We start from the raw sequence: 24,570 nt of genomic DNA on the forward strand, positions 1-24,570 counted from the left end.
TCCAATCTAAACCTCCCCTGGCGCAACTTGAGGCCATTTCCTCTCGTCCTATCGCTAGTTACTTGGGAGAAGAGACCGACACCCACCTCACTACAACCTCCTTTCACGTAGTTGTTAGAGAGTGAAAGGTCTCCCCTCAGCCTCCTTTTCTCCAGGCTAAACAACCCCAGTTCCCTCAGCCGCTCCTCATAAGACTTGTGCTCTAGACCCTTCACCAGCTTCGTTGCTCTTCTTTGGCCATCAAGACGAGCATCATACTCCTCCCAGTGAAGAACTCCGGATGCTGACAACTTACTGAAACCCCCATCACAAAGCCAACACCAGAGGGAAACCACCCATCTCAGGACTTAGAGAAACAGTGGAAGGGTGACCATAACACCAGAAAAAGGAATAGAAACTAAGAAGTGTGTGTTACCATTTTAATTTTAATAATAATACTATTGAGACTTCTTCTGTATATAAGTACTCTAACTACATTTTATTATTTTTTAAAATAGTAATTAGATCTAGACTAATGGTGATTCTTGAACCAGACCGTTAAGATTTCCATTATACTAACAATAAATTCTTGGCTTTACTTACACAGGTAAGGTGTGCTTCCTTTGCCCATAAACAAGATTCTGAGCATAACAATTTGTAACCTGTTTTACCTGTACTCTCTTTTTTCCCCCATTTTTCTAGTGGGGGAATAACTTGCTGCCATTTACTCTTCAGTCTCTTTCCTTACATTTGCTCAACCTTACCTTTAGTTCAACCTTGCAAAATTGTCATAGAAATTTATCAGTAGAACGATAGATATTTATCATTCATTTCAACACAGTGACACTTTACTTACAAAAGGAGACAAACAAGTGAAAAAGATAAATGTATGCAACAATGAATAGCATAGGCAAGGTAAATCAAAACTTTCGTTCATCCACCCTTAGAAACCAAGAACAAAGGACACTGAATGAAGTATAAATGGTGGCCATTTCAGAACTACTAAGAAGTAGTAATGATTTATCACATAACACCCCATAAACTGAGGAACACATATCGCACAAAAGTTTACCTTTACACCAAGTTTGCTTCAGCAAAAAAAATAACAAGTCTTATATGGTGGAGATGTACCTTGTTGGATAAGGGCTTCTGCTGCAGGCTCCCCAGAACCTACATTTACATAGTCTTCATTAGGATGCTTTCTGTTGTAATGCCTCTTCAGGGAACCAGATATGTTGCAGGAATAGTGGCAATGTGCACAACGGAAAGGCTAGAAGCAAAAAGGAAAATGCTAGAACACAGGTCTAAGCTGCAATGTTTGATCCCGAGAAACCATGTTCATTTCTGGTTTAGGCACCTTCCAAGGAGACCTTCCAAAATTCAATATAAATGGAAGTTGTAACTAAACGTTACCTAAGATTTGGTACTTTTTATTATGTGCAAGACACCAAGTATTCTCAACATTATAAGATTATTACCTACTTTTCGTAATTCAGTAAACTGTGTGTTTTCATAATTGATGATCACAGGTCTGACCACGTGGAGACTTTCTACTACAAGGAAATGACTCAGCTGCCGTGAGCTTTGGTCTGAAAAGGGGGAGTAAGAGAGCTAAAGTAACTGAAGGTACAATATGATTGTACAGCCAACCTAATTTAACAGATAACCGTACCTGACAGGGTTGATCTCTTCCCTTTCCTTTCCTTCTCTCTCCAACATGCTTGCAACTGCTTCCCTTTCACTGGCACTTGCATTCATCTGACCGTTTGGTGAGCTAAGTTTTGGGAACTAAATTAATTAATTTTTAAGAACATAGGTCTCCCTTCAACTGACAGGGAAAGACATTTCTAAAGAAAAAAGTTTAGGAAAACAAGCATTTGTGCCTAAAGCTAGCCTTTGAGAATAACCTTCTGACTGAGATATGTCACAGTTACAGGAAGCTTGACACAACCATTAGGGTCCTGGAAAAGAATGCACACATTGACCAAAGTCCTCGGGGAAAAGTCAAGTACCTCAGAATGGGATGCAAAATGTTTCATGCACAGCAACCAGGCCCACCTAAAGCTAGTCAGCAGAAAATGGTTGGTACAGAAATGTTTATTAAGAAGCTGAATCTAAAGCAGGGAAATGTCTGCAGTCAGGGTCCACTGACCAGAACATTTCCCTAAGCTTGCTGCTCATGACCTTCCTTCAGGCTCCAAACAGCAAAAATAAGGAAGAAAAGTGGTGTTCAGATTCCCTCAACCTTAAAATTCAGAAGGTACTGTAACATTCAGCCATTCAATTTTTCAGAGTGGGGTACTCTCCTTTTCTATTGCTGAAACTGTCTTTTTTTCAAGAAAATAATCCAGACAGACTGCTGTGTTCTTGTACCACTCTCTACATACTTCCATGTCCTGTATGTTACCTGCTATCGAATAGCAGGATTGCAAATTCATGGAGCTTGGAAATACGATGGATTAAATTATCATTGGGTCACATAACTACTGACATTCCTCCAAGTTTGGTATGCATGCAAACAACTGTCCCAGAAGGAGGTAACACGTTACTAACAGTTTTCAAACTCCTTTTGACAAATACTCCTGATTGACCTACTTCAGTGTTGTGCAGTTCTCTTGATAATGCATTGAATAGCCACACTTACATGCAGGCTGACAGAGGACTGAAAAGAGGTGCTGAGTCAACAGTTCTAAAGCTGATCCCAAGGTCAGAACCAGCTATATTTCAAGAACTGCATTATGAGTACATGCATCCCGTTAGACATTAGAAAAGGAAAATTATGTATTTTCATTTACAAAAAATCCTTTTAAAAAGATAAGTCCACAGCAAAACTACATACTTAAGAAATAAAAATTATTTGTTCAAAATGTATCATCTCTTTAGATGACTTGCTTCATTTTCTTGTATGTCTTCTCTTCCAAAATTTAAACCATGAATCAAATGACTGTCTTCCTTTCTGCTTTATGGAGGTACGTAGCATTGGTACTTATTAAGAATGGCTGAAGCATACTCTTTAGCGAAGCAAAATGATTTGTTAGATAATGAAAGATGTTGCACATGAAAATAGTATGATGTTTTCAGTAAGAAATATGCTCATTGACAAGATAAAGTGTTACATTAAAATGAACGTTTTCATACATACAAAATACTGGATTTTTCTGGAAAAGAAACTAGTATCATTTCTACTTCCTCAATATAACATTTAACAATCATTACATCAAGACCTATCATGCTGAGAACCAATGTGAAATTTAGAAATAAAATCATACTACAGTTTATTACAATAAACCATATCACATATCACTATAAACTAAACTTCATAGAAACATTAACAATCTTCAAAACTCTTTCCAAGACACGTTTCAGCTAAACGGGGTGTTTTAAAATTAATTCTCTTCAATTTTCTTCAAGTATATGAACTCATCTATAGTACATTAGACTGGCAAACCTTCAGAGAAAATTAAGGTGGGCAATGAACAGTGATGTATGGGATTTACTCTCCTACTTCCCTAGCACATTTTAAGGTACATATTAGATTAGGACTCTCAAGGACGGACAGTCAAAAAAACCAACAGTTTGTTTCATATTGCAACATACACGTATTTTTGTCAAGTAAAGATACTAATTACAAACTGTCCATCAACAAAATAACCCCATCTCAAAAGTCTGAATATAAAGTCAAAATTCCCAAAATATTAAAATGTTAAGATGCTGTAATTGTCACCAAACAGGAAAATGTGCCAGTTTTAAAACTGTTGTCTGAAGTTCCATGTATTTCTAAATGACTTATCAATAAGCATGATTTATATATTTTCTTACCTTGAAAGAGACATGTTGTTCCATATGACGTAGGAGCTGTGGTTTTTGGGCAGCTGTATAGTCACACACTGTACATTTAAACTGCTTTCCTGAAATGAGAATAGGAAATGGAATAACATTTTTCTATTTAAGTTCAGAAAACTACTGATTATATTTCCTCATAAAGATGATTTCCAAAATGCTAAGAATGAACAATGAACAATACTAGAAGTACGGCACTTGCTCTGCAAAATTTTGGTTAAATAGAGTTAAGAGCAGAGTAAGGAAGAAAAAAGGCTCAAGTGCCATCTTTAAATTTTAAGCATTAAATAGTCTAGTTGCTCCTGGGATAGTCACTTGGGAAAGAAGAAAAAGAATCATTATAGTGCAGCCAAAGTGGAAGACGAAAATAAATTATTTACAACTGCAGGCACAGTTATTTTGCTATTTGTAAAGCAAATTTGGAAATCCTTTAAACACAGATGTTTAGTCATGTTCACGTGTTTTTACCGACTTCTGTCCCAAGCACTGAATAGTTATGATTCAAATACGTTTAAAACTTCTTGGTTTTTCCACTATAAGTTTTCTTGATGTCTTTCTAGTAGGGTATGACATGACCTATTATTTTTACCACAAGATTTGGTTATGTGTTTAGCACTACTCTTCCAATAATGACTCAAACTATCATAAAAGGGTTTTCTACACTGGCTTAACCCTGGATACAGGGAGAAATAAAATGTGCTATGGACAAAAATAAGATCGGAATGGCAAATAATATAGAGGTTTTGTGTTTTGACCTTTCACTTTTGCTTACACAATTTTAAATCAACGGGCGCAAGTTGCTCCATCAACATCGGATTGAATGATGCCTGCTTGCCTTGTTCATCATGACATTTTGTCCTTTCTCATCTAAATCTCTGCAGTAACCCTAAGTCTCACATACAGTCACACAAGGCAAGAGAAAACACATACTGGGACTAGTTCATGCTTTATATGCGGTGACTTACACACTGGTGGCTACCAAACACTAGGGATAATGGGTAGGTTCCTTGGAGAGTGCTGATTTATATTTCTTCATTTTATTTGGGCACAAATTTTCTCAAAATGTATGGAGTTAAAGTAACTGTTGGACTTCTACTCTTCTGCACCAATTGTTTCAAAAATCATAGAGTGGACCAGAGGAGGGGTAAAGACAATGGGTGCATACTTGCATAAACATTGCTACTTCAGATACCGACCTAAAAAGTCATTGAAAGATTTGAGACAGTCTCTGTCTCCCAGGTACTTGGCAGACTGAAAGTCTGCATTGTAAGCAGGTCTTCTACACAACATAATGCAATTAAGTAGAGTCAATGCAATTTATATATACTGCTTTGTGGGAAAAAAAAGTTACTTCAGTTCAGAAGTATCATCCAAAGAAAGGTATTACTTTAAATTCCACAGACAAGACATTATACTTGGAATTTCTTTACATGCCTATGAGCTTTCTAGTCAGACATCCATACTGAAGGTACTAACCCTCCAACCTGAAATAGCAACAATAAAATTGAAGAACAAGAACTGGCATTTCAACTAATGAAAGCTGATGCTCAGAACATTCAGTCTAAAATAAAGTCAGTATTTTTAACAGAGGGCATGATTAATGACTATGACAATTTACTTAGAAATCAGTTGGATGTCCTGTCATATTAAGTCTTTAAATCAAGTCTGCTTAGCCCTTACTGAAAAGATATACTACAATCCAGCAGAAATGTGATGCAAAATTATTAGATTGGTTATGGCCTGTACTCTGCAAGAGATCAGATTTTTGATCGTAAGAGTCTGCTTTTGGCCCTGAAATCATTAGTCCTTCTTAAGGCAAGATGGTCAGATTTTCTCATGTTATATTGTTAGGATTCTCTAACAGGAATGAATTCTCTCTGACATGTTTGAGAAACATCTGTTGCTGTTTGAAGCTTTGCAGAGAGTGAAACTCCCAAACATATTACCATTCTGTAGGTTTCTATCAATTTCCCTTCAAAGCATTCTCTCTTCCAAATCTTTTTTTTCCTTATGTTTTAAAATAACACAATTTCCTTCCTTTTATTCTCTGGGTTTCATACTCCCTTTCCCCATATTTTGTCTTTAAGATATCAGTCCTGCTACCTCCAGCCAAATTACAAGGTGTATTAAATACAGAAAGACTTCATTCCTGTATTAAATGCCCAGGGCTGGCAAACTGTATTTGACTGATGTAGAATAAGTATGTGCTAAAAACTACTCCAAAAGCAAAAGAACCAAAAGGAAGGATGGAGAAGTACAATACAGAATATTCTGTATTATCCTGAAGAGATCAGGTTTCTTTAGATTCTGGATCTTGCTAAAAAAAGTTAATGAGCATTTTATACTGAGTGTGAAAGTTTCCATAAAACACAGCTAAGAAAAACCTTAAGACAACTTCTGATGTCTAATTAAAATAACGAAAACCAGGTTTTCTGCTTTATTGCTTATCACAAACAGTAATAAGCCTGGACTATGGAATTGTTTTCTATCATGCCACTGTTGAGAAGATGTCTCCTGGAGAAGAATAAAGCAGACAGAAAACTACTTTATATTCCACTGATTAAACTGACCTTGCAGGGCTGATATTTGAACAAAAATTGCCTGGATTCGTAAGTCAAGACTCATAAACAGCGAAACGTCTTTCAAATTCATTTATTTGTGAAATAGCTGAAGAACACTAGATGTGCACTAGTAAGAACTTTTGAAGTGCTGTCACTATAGAAAGGGACACTGGGCAAAGAGAAACTGTCAGCATTCAAGAGGCTGAAAGTCCCTTGACAAATCATACACTACATTCCTGGTGACAAATGTTATCTTATTTTTCACAAGTGTTTGAAATGCATGAAAAGTTTACTGGGGTGGACTTAGTGAGGAAAATTACTTAAGACTCCACAGACAGTGAGATTCTGTTTCCACTGGAGCCAATGGCAAAATGCATTTTCCAAAGGTACAGGGAATTTCCTGGAACACTTTTGGAAGTGTAAAAAGCAAGGCAAAAGAGCGTTAAGTCTTTGATCTATTTGTATCAGTCAAAAAGGGAGGTGCATCAAAAAGGAACATGCAGTCACCTCAGTTATTGCAGAAGATGATGACAGTCTGAAGCCAGATAAAAAAGGCTCCTGGTAATAACACTGCCTCTAGAGTCAAGGTTTCAGCCTGACCTAGCAGAAAATGACAAGAGAATACAGTTCCTTGCATGCAATTAAATGTTTAAAACTAACTTCACACCTTTAAACCAAATCCAGACAAGGCTAGCTCCTGCATGACTATAGTGCTATTCTTAACCGTTCCAAATTCCAAAGCAGCCTCAGCTGAATTGCAATGATTACTTACAAACACATATTTTGTTCAAGAAATAGAACTAACTCACAGGTAAAAACAAATTCAACTTTCATTGCTGAATTTCACTATTTGGACATGCCAGATGGTGAAAACAAAACAGAAAGGTTTTGAAATGAAACCCCATGCAGAGATTTTTTTACAGCACCATACAAAGAGACCTTCTTTTTCTTTATAGTCTGATCGTGCTCCAAATTTCCTTTTAATTCAAATACAACCTGCCTCCTTCTCCCAGCCAGGAATCAGCTGAGGATTGCATTTGGCAAGTAAAACCTTGATTCTTGTATATGAAGTTTAGACGTATGTGCAACACCTGCTTGTTACTGACCAAGTTATTTCAAAATATTGGCAAGTACTTTTTGAGTAACGAGTGATTTACTAACTCATGGTAATACTACAGCACCTTTGGCAATACTGTAGTAACTATATGCTTCCTGTAATATGTATCATGCGAATGTAAAAGGGATCACCTCTTTACATAAACATAATAAATAAATAAATATCTCTGATACAAAAACTTCACATATATTCTAAAGATGTAACAGAGCATTGTGTGCTTTCTGTGAAAGGACAATGCTAATGAATATGCAAAATTTTTTTTAAAAGACTTTAAATGAAATGGTCAATACAGAGTAGAATGAGGTTTCACAAGGTTGCATGAGTAACAAAGATCACGGTACTAAGTCATAATGAAGGTCTGTACAACTTATCCTGCTAAATTATTTACTTCAATTTGATAATCACAGAGGAATAAAGTATTGTTGTGTCCCAAATTTTGATATAAAAGATGGTATTTTTCTCAATTTGTATCTCACTTTTTTCTGTTATCATCACAGAAATATTAAAATTACGGAGCAAATGCATGTGCTGCATGTGTGCCTATAGAGAATACAGGCTCAGGCTCGCCACTGGCTGACTAGACCTGGGGACACAGAGCTGCAGTAGCCTTGCCTCTATTGGGCTACGGGATTCAGCAACTCCTAACAATATTCTCACAGAAGAAAGCAGTAAGAGACTTAATCATGGAACTATTTGTATTTTCAAATTTCTATTGAGATCAACAATTCTCTGTAGGGATATAAAGCCAACACAAAATTTCAGAAAAATCAAGTATTCCAGAGACAGCTGTCTTTCACAGAAATTAATTTTGCAAAGTTTTGAATTATTTCACAAACAATGTCTCCTGGGAATAAACAAAATTTGTAAGTAGCACTCAGTGTTCAACTGAAAAATGCTTGTTAATAAAGCCCTATAGTATAGAATCATAGAATAGTTTGGGTTGGAAGGGACCTCTAAAGGCCATCTAGTTCAACCCCCCTGCCGTGGGCAGGGACATCTTCAACCAGATCACGTTGCTCAGAGCCCCCTCCAGCCTGACCTGGAATGTTTCCAGGGATGGGGCATCCACCACCTCTCTGGGCAACCTCTTCCAGTGCTTCATTCCCCCTTGTCGTGTCACAACAGGTCCTGCTAAAAAGTCTGCTACCATCTTTTTTAGTAACCCCCTTGAAGTACTGATAGGCTGCAATAAGGTCTCCCCGAAGCCTTCTCTTCTCCAGGCTGAACAACCCCAGCTCTCTCAGCCTTTCTTCACAGGAGAGGTGTTCCATCCCCCTGATCATTTTCGTGGCCCTCTTCTGGACCCGCTCCAACAGGTCTGTGTCTTTCACGGACTGTACAGCCAGTATTTACTGCCCTAAAATAAACTTGGATTTAATAAACATGCACTTACCATCAGCAGTATGGAGGAGTTTATGGCTCTTCAAAGTGCCTTTTGATTTGAACTTTTTCCCACACATATCACAAAGGTGCATTTTCTCAGTGCTGTGACGATTCATATGGGCTTTCAGGTTACTCTTGCTGCGGGTGGCATACTCACAGAGAGAACATTTGAAGGGTTTGACACCTAAAAATAAAAAAATATACTCTGAAACAAACAAGCTGTACCTTTTGATGAGAGAGTGGACATTTGCTTGAAAGAAATTTAAGATCATGTGAGCAACATGGACAACAAGGTCAACATTTTAAAATTTGGAAATCTACATTTAAGAAATTTCATCTGTAGCTTCTGTGTAAATGATACCGAGCTCTTGACAGCATCATTTAACTTACTAAGAGAAAGGAGGGGTTCTTTTAGAATTAAATACTTCCCTATTGAAGCCCGGTACTGAGTTTAACAAAGCAAATACTAATATTTTGGTCTTGGTGTGTCCATCCTTCATTTAAAAGTAGAATCCAGACTGCCTAAGTTGATGTCTAGCTGGTACATACCAAATCTCCCTCTAAAAGTCTTCAGATAACTATCAGTCTCTATTTACTACAATAAAGAATGAAGAAACCTGTTTTAAGGAGGACTGGTTCATTAGGTACTTAATATGTAAGCGGAAGTTAAATGTGCAAAGCTGTGTTTTATTGTTAGTATGAGATTTGCTAATGGCTCACGCAGTAGTAGCTTTCCCCCCCCCCCTCGGTAAGATGCAAGCACTTACAATTTCACCTCTCTCAAACAGTCCAAAGCATGTAATAGAGAGACGCACAGTATGTCATCTAGCAGAAGGTCTACAAGAACAAAGTAAATCCTTCAAAGAAAAGTTGAATAAATCTGAACTGGCAGAGTAGTTCAACAGTTTCATGAGGCTCTGGCAGGTTTAGATTGATATTCATGACCTTAAAACTAGATTTACAAGCATGAGGAATTATAGCCTACTTTAAGCAGACTTGATTGCACACTTTGATTTGGGAATAAATTTCTATTCACCTCTTTCTTCTGCTAGTTAGATGAGATGGGTTCCAAGCTTTCTTGGCAGAATAAACAAACTGTATCTATGGAATACACAAGTAATTGCTCTAAGCCTACAATTTTGCATTACCTAAACTCCTTAATGGAGTAAAGGCTACTGGAGAGGACCACTACTATAGTACACAGGCAGGTAAGCTCATAGTTAAAGCATTCAAACAAATACGCAGTACTAGTATAAATGTCTGAACTATCTGCATGGGAACAAACACTTTGGAACCAAAGTATCAGTTTGAGAGTACCATATCCCATTATCCCCTTCATGCAGAGGGATGGCTAAAGAATCCAAAATAATGCTCAAATGCCATAGGCAATCTGTTCCATAGATTATTAACTGACTAAAGAGCATACGAGTGGTCTTCCACCTGTTATAAAAATAGACAGACTGGGTAGACACAAGATTTTACTGGGCATAGATTTTAAGTTCAAGGGATTTTTAACCTGTGTGTTGCCATATCACTGGTATTTCTCCCTAAAAAGTCATAGATATGATCAGCATTATCTTATGGGTTTTTCATCACTGTTTATGTCCGTGTCAGCTAGCTGCCATGCTCAGTGTGATTTAATTAAAATACACACAGAATTTATATGTATACATCAAAGCAACTGGATTTCAATTGTTTTACTAATAGATTTCCAGACCAAGTATTTTTGGACAAATGTGAAAGGAGCAGCAGTTATTCATGAGAAGATGCAGAAAATTACTTGTTTTAAGAGACTGAGCATGTATTTAGTTCACTTCTCCTTACTCACATTTATTATAGAATACTTTATAGATGTTTATGAATGAGTTTTGGAAAAAATTGAATCAGAAACTTATTAATTTTATAAAACATTTAAGCTGTCTATTCATTTTATGAGCGTGCAGTTCCATATGTGATCCGGAATCTATTAAACTAATTATTTAACCTCTACTGTAGCTTTAAGCTTTTGATTCAGGTATAGCAATAAATTTGAATTCCTTTTTATGTCAGCAAAGCTTGTGTGGAATGAGACTGATTATATGCCCAAAAGCTTAAAACCAGAGTTTTACCTTCATGAGCCCAAATATGACGTTGAAGGTCTGATCCGTTCTTCATAAAATAAAAATCACAGTAGGGACATTTCACAGCTCGTTTTCCAATAAGTCCTTTCAGCTGAACTCTTCTGCCAAGAATCTCAGAAATAGTAGTCATTGAAACCTCTGAGAGAAATGTAAAAGGTAATAAAAACCAGAAGGACATGAGGGAATTTGTTCTATAAGTAATATTGAAGAGCTAGATCCTGATTCACTCCAACTTTTTAAAAGCTCTACTTCCCCTACTGCCACTCAGATAAGACCTGAGCAAAGAACATAAGGACCTTTCTTCCTTTAGGGCTTCTAGGATGTTCTGTCCTTTCTCTCCTGATCTGTGTACTCAGTGTCCCCACTGCCTGGTTAAAAAAAAAATATTTTAAATATAAAAAAGTCTTGGGTGTGTCACTGGCTTAGAAATCATGTTCCAACTATGAACTTTCCCAATAAGCTAATTTGGCACTTTTTTCTTCAATATTTTCAAAAGACTTTATTCACGATTTCACCCCAGATTTCCAGATGTGAAGGATCTGAAGACAATCACTTCAGCCACAGCTATAATGATCAGAATGCCTGATAATCAGAAACTTTAAAGGAAAAAACACACTCACAGATTAAATGCTATTGGAAGGGACCTCTAAGGTCACCTGCTCCAAGCAGGGCCAACTTTGGAGTTCCAACTTCGAAGTTACATCAAGTTGCTCATGGTCATATCCAGTCCTGTTCTGAATATATCCAAGGATGGAAATTCTACAGCCCCTCTTGGCCCATTCCAGTGTTTGACCATCTTTACAGTAAAAATTATTTTCCCAATTTCTAATCAGAATTTCCTTGCTTCAACTCATGTCCCTTCACTGTTCCAAGAAGATACTGGCTCTGTCTTCTTTTTAATCTCCTATTGGATAGCTGAAGACAGCAACTAAGATTCCTCTCCCAGCCTTCGCTCATTCAGGCTAAACACACTCAGCTCTCTAAGTTCTTCCTTCATACAATCTAATGTTTTGGTTGTCACAGTGAAAAAGCTCAAAATAATGAAGTTTAAATTAAAATGTCCCAAACACACAAAATGAAAACATCCAAATGCTTTTAAAAAATAAATCCAGTTACTCAATGAATTTCAGATAAATAAAATGCTAAATATCATGACTCAATAAAAGTACAGCACTCATGCAATCTAAACATTAAGACATGAAAGCTGATTACTTATTATGCCAAAAATCTTACAAAATTTGAAAGTTACAGTCTAAACTTAGATATTTACCAAATATGAACTGTCATACCTAGTCTCCTGATGATTGGTCCCAGAATGCAATCAAAAATCCTGCCTGAACTCATATGCACAAGGAAAACAACCTCAAAAGGGAGATATAGGAGCCCATGAACTGAGCAGAGATATGTTCTAAAGTACCCAAAAAAGAAAAATACAGACACAAGTCTGAACTCTCATCTGCCTTCTATGGCTTAGATCCTTCACTCATGACCGCATGCTAGTATGTCTGCTCAGTAGGGATCTATGAAAGCTGATGCCTCTCATGTCAATATTGTTGAATATTAACAAATATCATATTAAAATCAGACAGTGGATGAAAAGGTAGATAATTCTGAGAGCTAGGACCAGTATCCAAGACTCCTCCTTCACTGCTGAGAACCCAAATCATTTGGCAATAAAGCCAAGCTCTCTTATCTCTTTGTTTGAAATACTGCTCTACCAAAGTCTACAGAGATTTTTGTCCCACTGCCTTCACGGGACCAGAATTCAACTCCTATTCTCTGCAAACCTAAAAGAGGAAAGAGTACTGTTTTATTTCATACTTTCTACTTGATGAAATAGAAGAGACAAGAGAGGGGTCATGCTGAATGATATTAAGAAAGGAAGGAGAGGGGAGCTCCAGAAATAGCCTTTTAATGATAAATATGAAAGGGTTTCAATTTAAATTAATTTTTGATATGTCGTTTTAGAATTCAATTCCTTTTAACAGGATCCATTTTTCCTTTCATCTTTATTCTTTTCCATTTACATTTTTAAAAACAATTGCACTCATTCCACTGCAATACTTGATAGCTTATACCATCAGACCCCTCATATTTATTTGGCTTGTAATTAAGTATGTTGTACGAATAAAGGATTTCCTCCTGATTACAAGGACAGCATGCAGAGGAAAAAGATTTGTGCATTAATTCTCCCCCGTGTATTTAAACAGTGTTGTTGCATAACTACTGCATAGGCATATCTTATGTGTAGTATTTCTTTAGTACCATGGAGATATATCTAATAAATCTGGTATTTTGCTTCTAAGTTCTATTTGCCTGTGATATATGAATTAAAAATGAAGACACAAAATAATAGGCTGTGCAGATTTTCTTTTTTAACCTTACCTCTATTATAACCCAGAGTTTAAAAGAACCACTTTCCTGGATCAACAAATTTACACTATACTTTTAGAGGGATACAGATACCAAATGAATTGTTAAAAAGTATTTTAAATGCATGAGTTTAGCACGTCAGGGCTCCACAGTTAACTGGTGTTTCTGGATCCCAGACACAGCATACACTAATAATTCAGCAGTCAATGGACCAGTGCAGACCAACGGCAACCTGTAAAGGCACAGTACATCATGTACTGCTAGTTCACAGATCACATTATTTAGGGAGGCCTCCTATACTCCCTGGCTCAGACAGCACAAAGGCTTTATAGGCACAGCTCTTGAGATTCAATTTCTATGCTTACTGGGTGACATACCTCCTGACTACAGTATAGCACAGAAGCCTTTCCTCATCTCAATTTGCTGCATCAGACATGTCCCCTGATGTATGACAAGCCCTCCAACCACACTGTTGTGGAGTGGTCTGCAAATAAAGAGGTTTGGTAACTAAAGAGCTAAAGTGTGAGTTAGTCTGAAATTCAAGTGAAGGCAATTGTTTAAAACACGGGTCTAGCACTATCTAGTGGCAGTAGGAAGATAAGAAACTACTGCTTTACCTATTACGTTTTATTTCTGACAAAGACAAGAAAAGTTACATAATTTTAATTGGATTTTTTCTTCCCCAAACTCAGTTTAAGCATGGCCAGTATTTTCTTTCTTAATATCAAATTATGTCAGGTGATAAGTAACACTGTAAATGAGTTAATTAAATTATATTGGCCAATGCAGTCAATTCTCCTTCATCCATAGTAGCAGTGGGCCTTTCTATCCAACATAACACAGATACTGAGGAGGAAAGTACAGACACACCAATGCGTCTCTGCTGAGTTCACATCAATCAGATTTAAGTCAGTCCCTGCACCAGTCACTTGAGCACTTTGTCACTGAATTCCCAAGATCTGAGAAAGGATTGTTTACTTAGGCACAGCACATTGACTTACCGCATTCATTTTATGGTGTGCTTGCACTGATATATCAAGGCCCTAGAATGCATGGTATAAACAGAGTTTGAATGGACTGCAGTGGTTAGCTTGGATCCAGCCAGGCTGGTCAGCTCCAGCTTAATACTGGCCATACTACATCACAGCTGGTTCTAGTAAGAGCCCTGCTGCAGAATTCAGTTGGCCCTGGAGGTAAAGCCCAGCCACACAGTAACTGAGCACGCGTAGAGTAAGCTCAGGGACCTCTGCATTCACGTCAATTACCTACAGACAAAATAATGTGCAATAAACACATTTCTGTCAGTTTATGTATGGCCAATGGGAAATTTATGTCTCATAGGTTGTTACAGGATGTCTATATGTCTATATTCCAAACTTCCCAATGGTTAATTTGAATTCACCTAGGTCCTCTTTTGGAAATGAGTTCTTTGCCAGATGAAGACAGATTTCTTAGCACAATTACCTGATAAACTCCACAACACACAAGCTGGAACAATAACTTCTTTCACTCTAAATTTTAACATCTGCAAACCCAATACAATTCTTACTCTAAACCAGTTAAATTAGACATAGACTCTTCTCTTTCTTTGGAATGTAATCACATTACACTGCTCACTTTAAACCTTTATCCATTTATTGCAATAGACTGAGACATTTTCCTTGATTTTTTCTTACCAGGGTGATTTGTCTTGATGTGAGATTTTATAAGTCGATCTTCAGAAAATGACTTCTCACACACAGGACAGGAATAACTCTTTTTATCCTTAAGCAAGCAAGCAAGCAAGCAAGAAAGAAAGAGATTGCATTATCAGTCTACTGGTGTAATCACTATAGTCATTCAGTAATACATGGTTCTCAACAAAGTTATAATTGAAGGTTCAGTTTTTAAGGACAAAATGAAGATATTTATAGTGAAGTAAGTGAAGGAGAAATATGAAAGTATTCTAAGCACATCATTAATCCTCATAAATGAAGGGTTCCAAGTTACAGCACATGAGAATATGCACAATAAATGTAAGCATTATCTTCTGACTGACTCTTTGGAGAATCAAGAGTTGAAAGATCAAGTCACATAACAGAAGAAAACATATTTGATATAAGCAGTAATATTCAGGGTTTTTTCAGTTTCTTCACAAGTCCACTCTTCTGAAACCTAAGGATGAGATCTCATTATTCTGAAGACATCCACCAGTACGTGTATTTATACTACTACTTAATGGCCTGAAATTGAGCAGAAAACTTAACAATGACAGATGCCGTTACTTATTTCGAACTACTTCATAAATATTCAGCATTTTGTGTATTACCAATAAAGTATTATTCTACTACTTTGATTTAAAAACTTACAGACTACTCTGGCTTTTATCAGTGTCACTGATGTTATAAAAGATTTAGCACCATCAAACAAGTTGAACTGGAGAGTTTTGATGCAATTTCTTCCTATATGCAATTTTAGTGTAATTGTAATTTTAATGTTTTTACAAACACATCTAACTCCGCATAAAAATGTAGGACTTTTCTCCATTAATTGGTAAATTACCCAAGTTAAAATAATCTTTGCTGCTTATTATATAAATTGAAGAGGTTGTTATTTCCAGAAGCACCTGATGACACAACAGACTGGATGCTCAATCAAATGAGTGGGTCATCTAGTCACCTCTGCACTGACCAGATTAACATATGAATGGATTATCAAACCAACAGATGGAGTGAAGTCTAGTTAGTCCTGACAACTAGGCAGATAACCAGATAATATATTACCTGGTGGGAGATGTGCACCTACCAAACTACCAAGAGATCACTGTAAAAGGCGAGCTGAAGCTATAAAACAGATATTTCACTAGTTATTTCAGGGGGACAGAAAACTTCTTGAAGAGCGTGGAAGGAAGATTACTGGATCAAAAAGAGACAGACCCCTGCACTGTGGAAGAGAAATTTGGAGGTAACAGGAGAATAAGGGTCCTGGACGCTACCAGTTTCTGACCTGAGACCAAACAGCTCACAAAATGACAAGCACCTGCATACAGTACTGCTTAAGCATTTTTTCGTGAAATAACCACTAGTAAAAATGAATGGGTAGCTGACATTCATTATGGAAGCAAGGACCAAGAGCAAAAGCCATTTTCCAACTGAGTGCCCGATCATCAGATCATAGATTTTTTGGTTAATTCCCTCCCTTTCCAGTACCTTGCATTCTTGACTACATACTGGCACTGCTCCAGAGGCAAAGGTATCACAGCCAGCCCAGTGACGGTCTGAAAATGAGCACTCCTCAGGAAGGGGAAATAAGCAATCAGAGCTCAAGTATCTCACTTCCTACAGAAAGCTCTAACTACGCTATTACACAAAAGGTCAGCAGCATAATGAAATTTCTAAGCATCCTTCCAAAGACAAGAATCATTTACATCCCAAAATGTACGTGAAAGCAGATGTAAGAGCAAGTGGTGGTTCTGGGTCTGAACTCCAGTTTTATAGAGGTGCTTACCTTGCAGTATCAATTACATATATAGATTTAAAATAATTTGAGAGACAAACCTCTCTGTGATGTTTATCTGCTCAGCATACCGAGTATTGCAAAACCCACTGGAGGTTGTAAACAAACTCTGGTACCTACATCAGCATGTCCCTACTATTACCACTAGCTCATTCATAACTGTAAATTATTCTAAAGTCATCATAAACTGCCCATCCCTTTCCTAGGTACTATGACATTGAAGGGATTCATCACACATGTCATGGTTTGAACTTCTAAAGAGTTCCATAAATGCCAAGAATTGTCAAAAACCACTACACAAGCCTTAGAGATAACAGACAGGTACTGCAAATCAGAGAATATATGCAAAATTTTGGTTTTAAATGAAGTTGAGTCTCAATTCCCAGACTTCAAAAGTAAAAATCTTCCCCGTAACAATGAGGTGTAGCCAATACTGAGGCAACAGGCAGCACATACACAGTCCCCATCATCATCCCCCAGGGAATAAACAATCCCAAATTCAGTGCAAGACTTGGATGGTGCATAGAGAATAAAATGGGTGGCTATATACTGAGTGACAGGGATGAACAGTAAGCTGCTTTTTAATAAACATCATTTATCCTGTTCACCAAATAAGACAGGGATCCAGTTGAAAAGCAGCCAGCAACAAGGTAACAGAAGATAGGCATTCATACAAGAAACTGAACTGAGATTTTGATATCTTCTATCTCCAGGGAAGCTTTAATTTTAATATTTATTAAGAATTGATTTTGCAAACTAAAATTAACATTAAAGTAGCTTTCTACATTTAACTGTGCATAGTTTGTTAAAATACTGTATTTTGGAATGAGTGGTCCTGTTCAGTGAGGTATGCATTAAGTAAATACACCAAGCAGTGGGCACAAAGGCCAATATGAGAACTGCCAAGTTTAGTTACTAAGTGAATTCTAATACATGAATTTTTCAATCCATTTATATACTCAGATATATTTGACAGTAAGCATCAGAAGCATACTTCTGAAAGATCTCACTGTCACACTGTTTTTAATTATGAAATGCATTTTCTCGGTTCTATTTAGTATCATGAAAATGATCCTCCTGGTGGGAGCTGTTGGACATTCATCACACTTGAAAAACAGGTACTTACGTAAGGATATCTAATTTCAGGCTCTTTTTTCTTAAGTAGTCTCAGATATCATTTACACACATTTTTGCCATCAGGACATCATAAACATAATAAATTCAAAAGCAGCCTTAAAGAATATCTATTATGTGAACTTTCTGCACATTTCATAACAAATTCAGATTCTGTTTAAAATACTACAGAATTGGGGGAAAAAATGTTCCCTTTTGTGTCATCTGTTTTGTTTTTTTAAAGCTGTCCTGCAGTTACAGAAGACTAGTACTTAACAAGAGTAGGAGGTAAAGTGTTCTGTTCAGTTACAAACACCTTTAAGGTAACTTCAGCTGTTGGAAATATCGGCCAAGAGCCCACCTGCTGACTGCAGAAGATGACCTGAAACCACTAGGCACTGTATGGTAACAGCTTGTTTAAGTACCTATGCAGAAACTGTCCACATCTGGGGAAAAATTAACATAAATCCTTAATTCAAGCATCACATTTCTCTAGTAAAAGGAAGTGTAACAACAATATTTATCACAGGACTAAGTGAGTTGTGATGTTGCTTTCTCATGTGATTAGGAGGAATGTGTCATATGTGGTGCATTCTATCAAGGGTGCGTAAGATTTATTTACAAGACAATGCCAGCGAAAACCATAATGTTGTAGAAAGAAGGAAGAAAGGCCCATCTGTGTGAGTATTTCCTTGTTCTTAAAGGATAGAAGAGTGAGTGTTGCAATTGAACAACTGGTATTTTCTCCTCTGCTGGAATAAGAATAAAAATAAATTCAGGAGAAGGGTAAATCACCTTTTGGAAATATTTTACTGCATAAATTATTAAAACCCCAAATTGCAAGGCTGTAGTTCACACCAATTTTCTGGCATTATCAGTCAAGAAAGTTTAATTACAAATAGCATGCTTGTCAAACATTTTATGAAACCCTAAACTGTACTTTATTCAATACCAGTATCTTCATATAAAATTGTATGAAGTCATATGTTCCACCTAAGCACTCCGTATGGCCTTCAGGCAAGACTACAGTCAAAAGTGGACTAAATTCATTATTCCGGGAGAGCAGACACTTACCAAACATCCTTTTCTAGAGGTCAGTTTGGAACGGGAAGGAACCTACCTGTGTTCATACACTATGTGAGTGTATGCACATTATAACCTCTCTGGGTATACACAAGTCTAGAATGTCCCAGATCAACTATACCTTGCAAGCAGAAAGGATCCTGCCACGTGGTAGGAAAAGAAGGCAACACTAACGTAAACAAAATAATTGTTTTTTCTTAATCTTCCAAGAAAAGCATGTAAATAGTTTCACTTCTAAAAAAGCATCTTAATCAACAATGAAGAATAAAATCTCATTCCTTAGTTTTAAAATATTTTTTATTCGAATACCGTAATATATTTTTTAAAACATACTTTTGAAACAAATGCAAGTGGGGGTTGATGTAGAAAACATTTTTCCTCCAAAGATTATTCACGTGATAATGTTGGATCAGAGCAAGATCACAGAGCAGTGTCTTGCACAAAGAGGGCTTCCAGTCAGGCATGCAGCCCCCTGCATAGTCGCAAAGAAAACATGTAACAGGGCACGTTGGAGAAGTAGACCAGACCTGTTTTTCACACAATGGAATTCAGAGCTGGAAGGCTTACTGAGTAAGATAGGAGCCTTTAAAACATGATCTCTTCATCTTTGTAACCACAACAGAAAATGATAGATGTTCAAAGAGATTGGCTGCAACTAGTTGGAGCTATTTGGAAAAAAAAAATTCTTTTCAACAACTTAAACTTCTTCTGTCTATAGTAATTAAGAGAGGAACATATTTCCATTTTTTCACAATCATCTATTTATGAAGGAAGGGAATTGAATTCCAAGGAATGAAGTAAAGTAACAATAGTACCAGACCTCATTTTACTCTCTCAGGATCCAAAGAATCTGAGAATACTGGGAAAACCGAAGGGAGAAAATGGACAGAGACATACTCTACTGGAAACTACTATGAGAGGGACTAAATATCTAGTTGCTGTAACTCATGCATTCCTGCTACAGAAGTATGCAGAGAGCGCTCAGGTAAGAACTCTTACCTATGTCTTCAAATATTGCCACACAATTCCAAACATTATGATGATGACACTGAATTTAGACAAACATACTGTTTTGCTTGTTACTTACCAGCTCTGTGTGAACTTTAAGATGTGCCTGGAGCTTGTATTTATCTGGAGTAGAGTAGTCACAATGTTCTGTGGGACATTTCAGCAAAATATTACTGTGTTTCTGAATGACGTGACGCTTAAGGCAGTTTTTGGTGATGGAAGAGTAACTGCACTGGGAGCAGTAATATAAATGTTCTCGAGTGTGCGTACGAACATGCATGTCATAATGCACTTGGTACCAAAACAACTTGCCTGAAAATAAAATTAGACACGAAGAAAGTAATTTCTAAACAATTGTTAGTGAAAATTCCAACATGTACTTAGTTTTCTTTTTGGGCAAAACACAGTTTGAACCCTGTCCCTTTTGTCTTTAATGAAAACTTGTCCTAAAGACCCTTCACTACTGAAAGTATGTTTACAAAACCACTTTTGTCTAAAAAGATTATGTCATATGTCCTGAAACAGACTAACAAGAGCAACTTTAATACGTATCAATGATCTTTTTCCTAATGAAGTCCTTTAAAGCTGTTCTCCTATAGAAAGAATCTGAATGTAACTGTACACTAAAAGAGATTGTCAAAATCTTTTTTACTTTCTTTTGTGTTATTCCTTCCTAAAAGCTTTTCTGACATAATGGCACAAAAAAGAAAAGGTGCACAGCGATTCATCTAACATACAATGTTATGGTGTTTGAAAAACTTTTTTATTTTTTCAAACTTTGATTCGTTTCCCTTCTCAAGAATGAAGGCTACAAAATAAATCCCAAATTGTTTCCTTTCCAGCTATGCAAACACAAACATTTTCAGTTAGAATAAATGGGAACGGTGTATTCTTCCCACTTTCATAAACTCAGAAAACCAAATACAGTCAGAACAGTCTTGATCTTATACTATGCAATGAAAATTTTCATCTCAAAAAACTGGTTCAAAACAAGTAAAAAAAATATGCCAGTATATGTATCTATTGTACAGAATAGGTATTATCATACATCCTTCCACACTATATGAAAAAGACTCTGAATTTTATACTAAGCTGATAATGAAGCTTAAGCATTAAAGCATGGACCGACTAATGCTGATCACATGCCTAAATCTGCTGTCTTTGGCCCTAGTGAAAGTTATGAGGTGGGGAGGGGCATATGGACAGAAATAATCTAATTCTATCAAATTTCACATCAACAGAAAATTGAGCCTAGCAAAGCACTGCTATGCTATATTCCACTAGTTTTGTTTTTTTTTAATGGAGATTTGAGTCATTTCACACTATTTATACAGCCCAAAGTAAATCTCGCTGGACCCCAGAATCCATACTGAACTACAAAATTAATACTGCTACAAAGACACACAAACATATCAAAAACTAAACCAGTGGAGCAGGAAAAAGATGGCTCACTATATAACATTAAAAAAAACCCAACAAAAAACATCATTCTATTACTCCTTACCACAATATTCACATTCCAAGTCTCCATAAACTTTCCTTATCCTCTCACACAACTCTGTGTTCATTTGTCTCTTCTGCAAGCTGTCCAAGATCTGCATAAAGGCAACAGCTCCACTCCCACTGTCTGATGTAACTGCATTAGAGGAGGCTGCCTGTGGACTGATGGCTGCATTAGCTTCTAGTGCTGGCAAAGGGTTTGTGGTTTCTGCTGAATTTTGAATTGGCGGATTGCTTGTTTCTGATTCACTAGAAGGAAAAGATTGATTTCTCTCTTCAGAGACTGAAAGGTTGTCAGTTATTGAATTGTTCTGACTCGGATTTAAACTTTTGTCTTCAGACAGCAAAAGCTGAATTTCTTCACCCTGCTCATTTACGGAACTGCAGTGATTAACTTCCTCTTCATTTGCAGGAGAAACTTTTAACTCATCAGAACCAGAAGTACCATTTTTCAGCAGAAAGCAATCTGATGCTACACAGGACTGAATGTTTGGGACTGCTATGTCTGTTGTCTGACACAGCGTCTCTGTTACATTCTCCACTGGAGGATTTTCAAATTCTAACAAAGGGACTGTATCAATTTTTAAGTCACCATTATGTTGACCATTATGGTTTACATCTGCAGCTGTTGATTCACCTTTACAAGCAGATGGTTGTGGTGTGTTAATAGCATCAGTACTCATGATAGTCAATTCATCTGCACTTTGTGCTAGCTGTTCACCAAGGGCTTCCGGCTGGATATCACCTCCTGGCTCAAGGAGGCAGAAACTTTGATTGATAGAACTGTTAAAAACAGAAGTCTCATGCAAATCTGTGTGCACATCTCTGATGTGAGCACGGAGTCTTACAGAACTGACAAATTTCTTCAGGCACACAGAACACACGTAAACAAATGGGTGTTTTCGCACATGAAGCTCAAGGGCTTGGTATTTAGTGGCTCCATGACCACAGAGCTCACAAGCAAAAGGCCTTTCATCACCATGAACAAGCATGTGACGGTCTCGATCGAGTTCATTTTTGAATTTGCGTTCACAAATATGGCAGTCATAAAGAAGTTGTCTTTTGCCTTCTCGTGTCATCAAGCGAAGCTCATCAAAAACATCTTTCACTTTTTTATCTTGAAGGTCATGTGTTTCCTTGATGTGCTTGATCAAATTTTTAACATCCGAGTATTTCTTTTTGCAGAAGCGACAATGCTGCTTAATTTTCTTATGAACTCTTTCAATATGGACTTTGAGATGACCTTTGCTGAGACAAGTGAACGTACAATAATCGCAGCTAAACTTCTCCCCTGTATGTTTCCGCATATGAACATTAAGGTTGGCTTTGATTGCACTGGCATAACTGCAGTATGAACACTTGTAAGGTTTTTCATTTGTATGAATCCTCAAATGTGCCTGGAGGGAGTGTTTAAATTTGAACACCTTGTTACAGTATTCACATGTAAAAATCTTCAGCTGAGTTGGACCCAACCTAAAAAGAAACCAAACCAGTTATATTTACAGTATTGAAACTTAGTGACATAATGTGTCAACATTTTCCTAGATGATCATAATGGACAGAAATGTTTACTTAATTTATTTTAAAAAGGTATTCTCCACAGGCTTTTTAAATTCTACAGCTTATGCACAGATTATTTTCAGCTGTTCCTTTATTTAAAAGGCTCAGAAAATATTTCAGGTTCATGAAAAGGGATAGGGAAGCATTTCGTCATATTTTGCATGAACATAAATATAAGTACTTCAAAATTACCTGCTAGATTTCATTGCCTGTTCATATGGGGTTTGCTGAATGGCATATTCTTGATATCCTCTTCGTTGTGATGAGTCTTGAACTGCTGCCTCTGGAGTTGTGGGTTCACTTTCTTGGGGAGCAGCCTCAACAGGAACAATTTTTGTGGCTCCTAAAAGCAAGAACAAAAAATGCTCATTAAAAATATCATATTAAAATGTGCACTGTCTATAATATACAAGTGTAAGCAAAACATTAAACTCTGTAATCATCAGTTTAACTATTTGAGTTTCTGTTGTTAAAGTCATGTGCATAAAATGATGGATACACTTCTAGAGGACATTACTACTTACATCACAGATCTGCTGAAATAACATGCCAGGACTGCTGATTCTGAGGATTATTCATGGTGCTTGATGGCTACTATTATAAGATCCTATATCCAAATACTTCCACCTTTAAAAAACTGTAACTTTTCAAAATGCAACTTTAATTTTTCTGTTTCTGCCTCATACTACATCCTTTGAAAACTTCAGCCAAGCTGTTCAATCAGTTCCACAAATAAGGCTGGGGAAAAGACACTGTTTAGTCTGTATTTAAAAGCCTGCACATCTTTTCCTTAAACAGATCTTTTATTGCTTATATTTTGGGGCATGCTGCCATCCCCTCAGAATAAAAGAATATGTTCCATGTGCACTTCTCAATCTCCATTACAAGCAGGAGTACAGGGGCTCTACTGAACGCGGTAAGATCAGGTTCTATCCCTCAGAGCTTTACAGTTAGTTGAGGCAAAAAACCCCGTATTTTGAGATGTGATTGTGTTGAGATTATTTAGCTGGGTCTTTTTCATTTTCTAAACAGTGGCAGGGAAAACTTAATGCCGGGCATCCATAGTTAGCATTTGAAGGTAACGAAAATCCATATAAATATTTATTTACACTGAACCCCCCCCCCCAAACCTCATGTATATCAAACCAAGCACCCATTATTGACTGATCCCCTCCTTTTTAACTTCTTTGTCTGTCTGTAACTCATCCACCCACGTGTTCAACGGGAATGCTATTATCTTCAAAAGTTGAAATTCTAGATATCTGTATATTTATGTATTTATTCACATATATATTACAATTATATAAATATTTGTGAAATCTTCATATTCTACTAACAAGAACTACAGAAAAATCTTTGAAAAGATTTGAAAAGATCGAGAGTGCTGAGGGAGCTGGCAGAGGAGCTCGCCAAGCCACTCTCCATCATTTATCAGCAG

General features: G+C 36.9%; 1 protein-coding gene across 1 annotated transcript in view; it reads right to left on the reverse strand.

Moving 5' to 3' along the window:
* ZFAT (zinc finger and AT-hook domain containing) overlaps positions 1-24,570 on the reverse strand; it is a gene marked incomplete at its 5' end in the record, with an annotated part of 80,307 nt that overhangs the window by 30,266 nt on the left and 25,471 nt on the right. The window contains 8 exons of the mRNA XM_009284914.1: positions 1,111-1,249; positions 3,799-3,887; positions 8,891-9,064; positions 10,989-11,138; positions 15,050-15,137; positions 20,152-20,384; positions 21,577-23,045; positions 23,325-23,475. Coding sequence (XP_009283189.1) covers positions 1,111-1,249; positions 3,799-3,887; positions 8,891-9,064; positions 10,989-11,138; positions 15,050-15,137; positions 20,152-20,384; positions 21,577-23,045; positions 23,325-23,475 — 2,493 coding nt within the window. The remainder of the gene's footprint in view (positions 1-1,110; positions 1,250-3,798; positions 3,888-8,890; positions 9,065-10,988; positions 11,139-15,049; positions 15,138-20,151; positions 20,385-21,576; positions 23,046-23,324; positions 23,476-24,570) is intronic.

Source organism: Aptenodytes forsteri, unplaced genomic scaffold (assembly GCF_000699145.1).
Source record: "Aptenodytes forsteri isolate BGI_AS27 unplaced genomic scaffold, ASM69914v1 Scaffold263, whole genome shotgun sequence".
Taxonomy (NCBI): Eukaryota; Metazoa; Chordata; class Aves; order Sphenisciformes; family Spheniscidae; genus Aptenodytes; species Aptenodytes forsteri.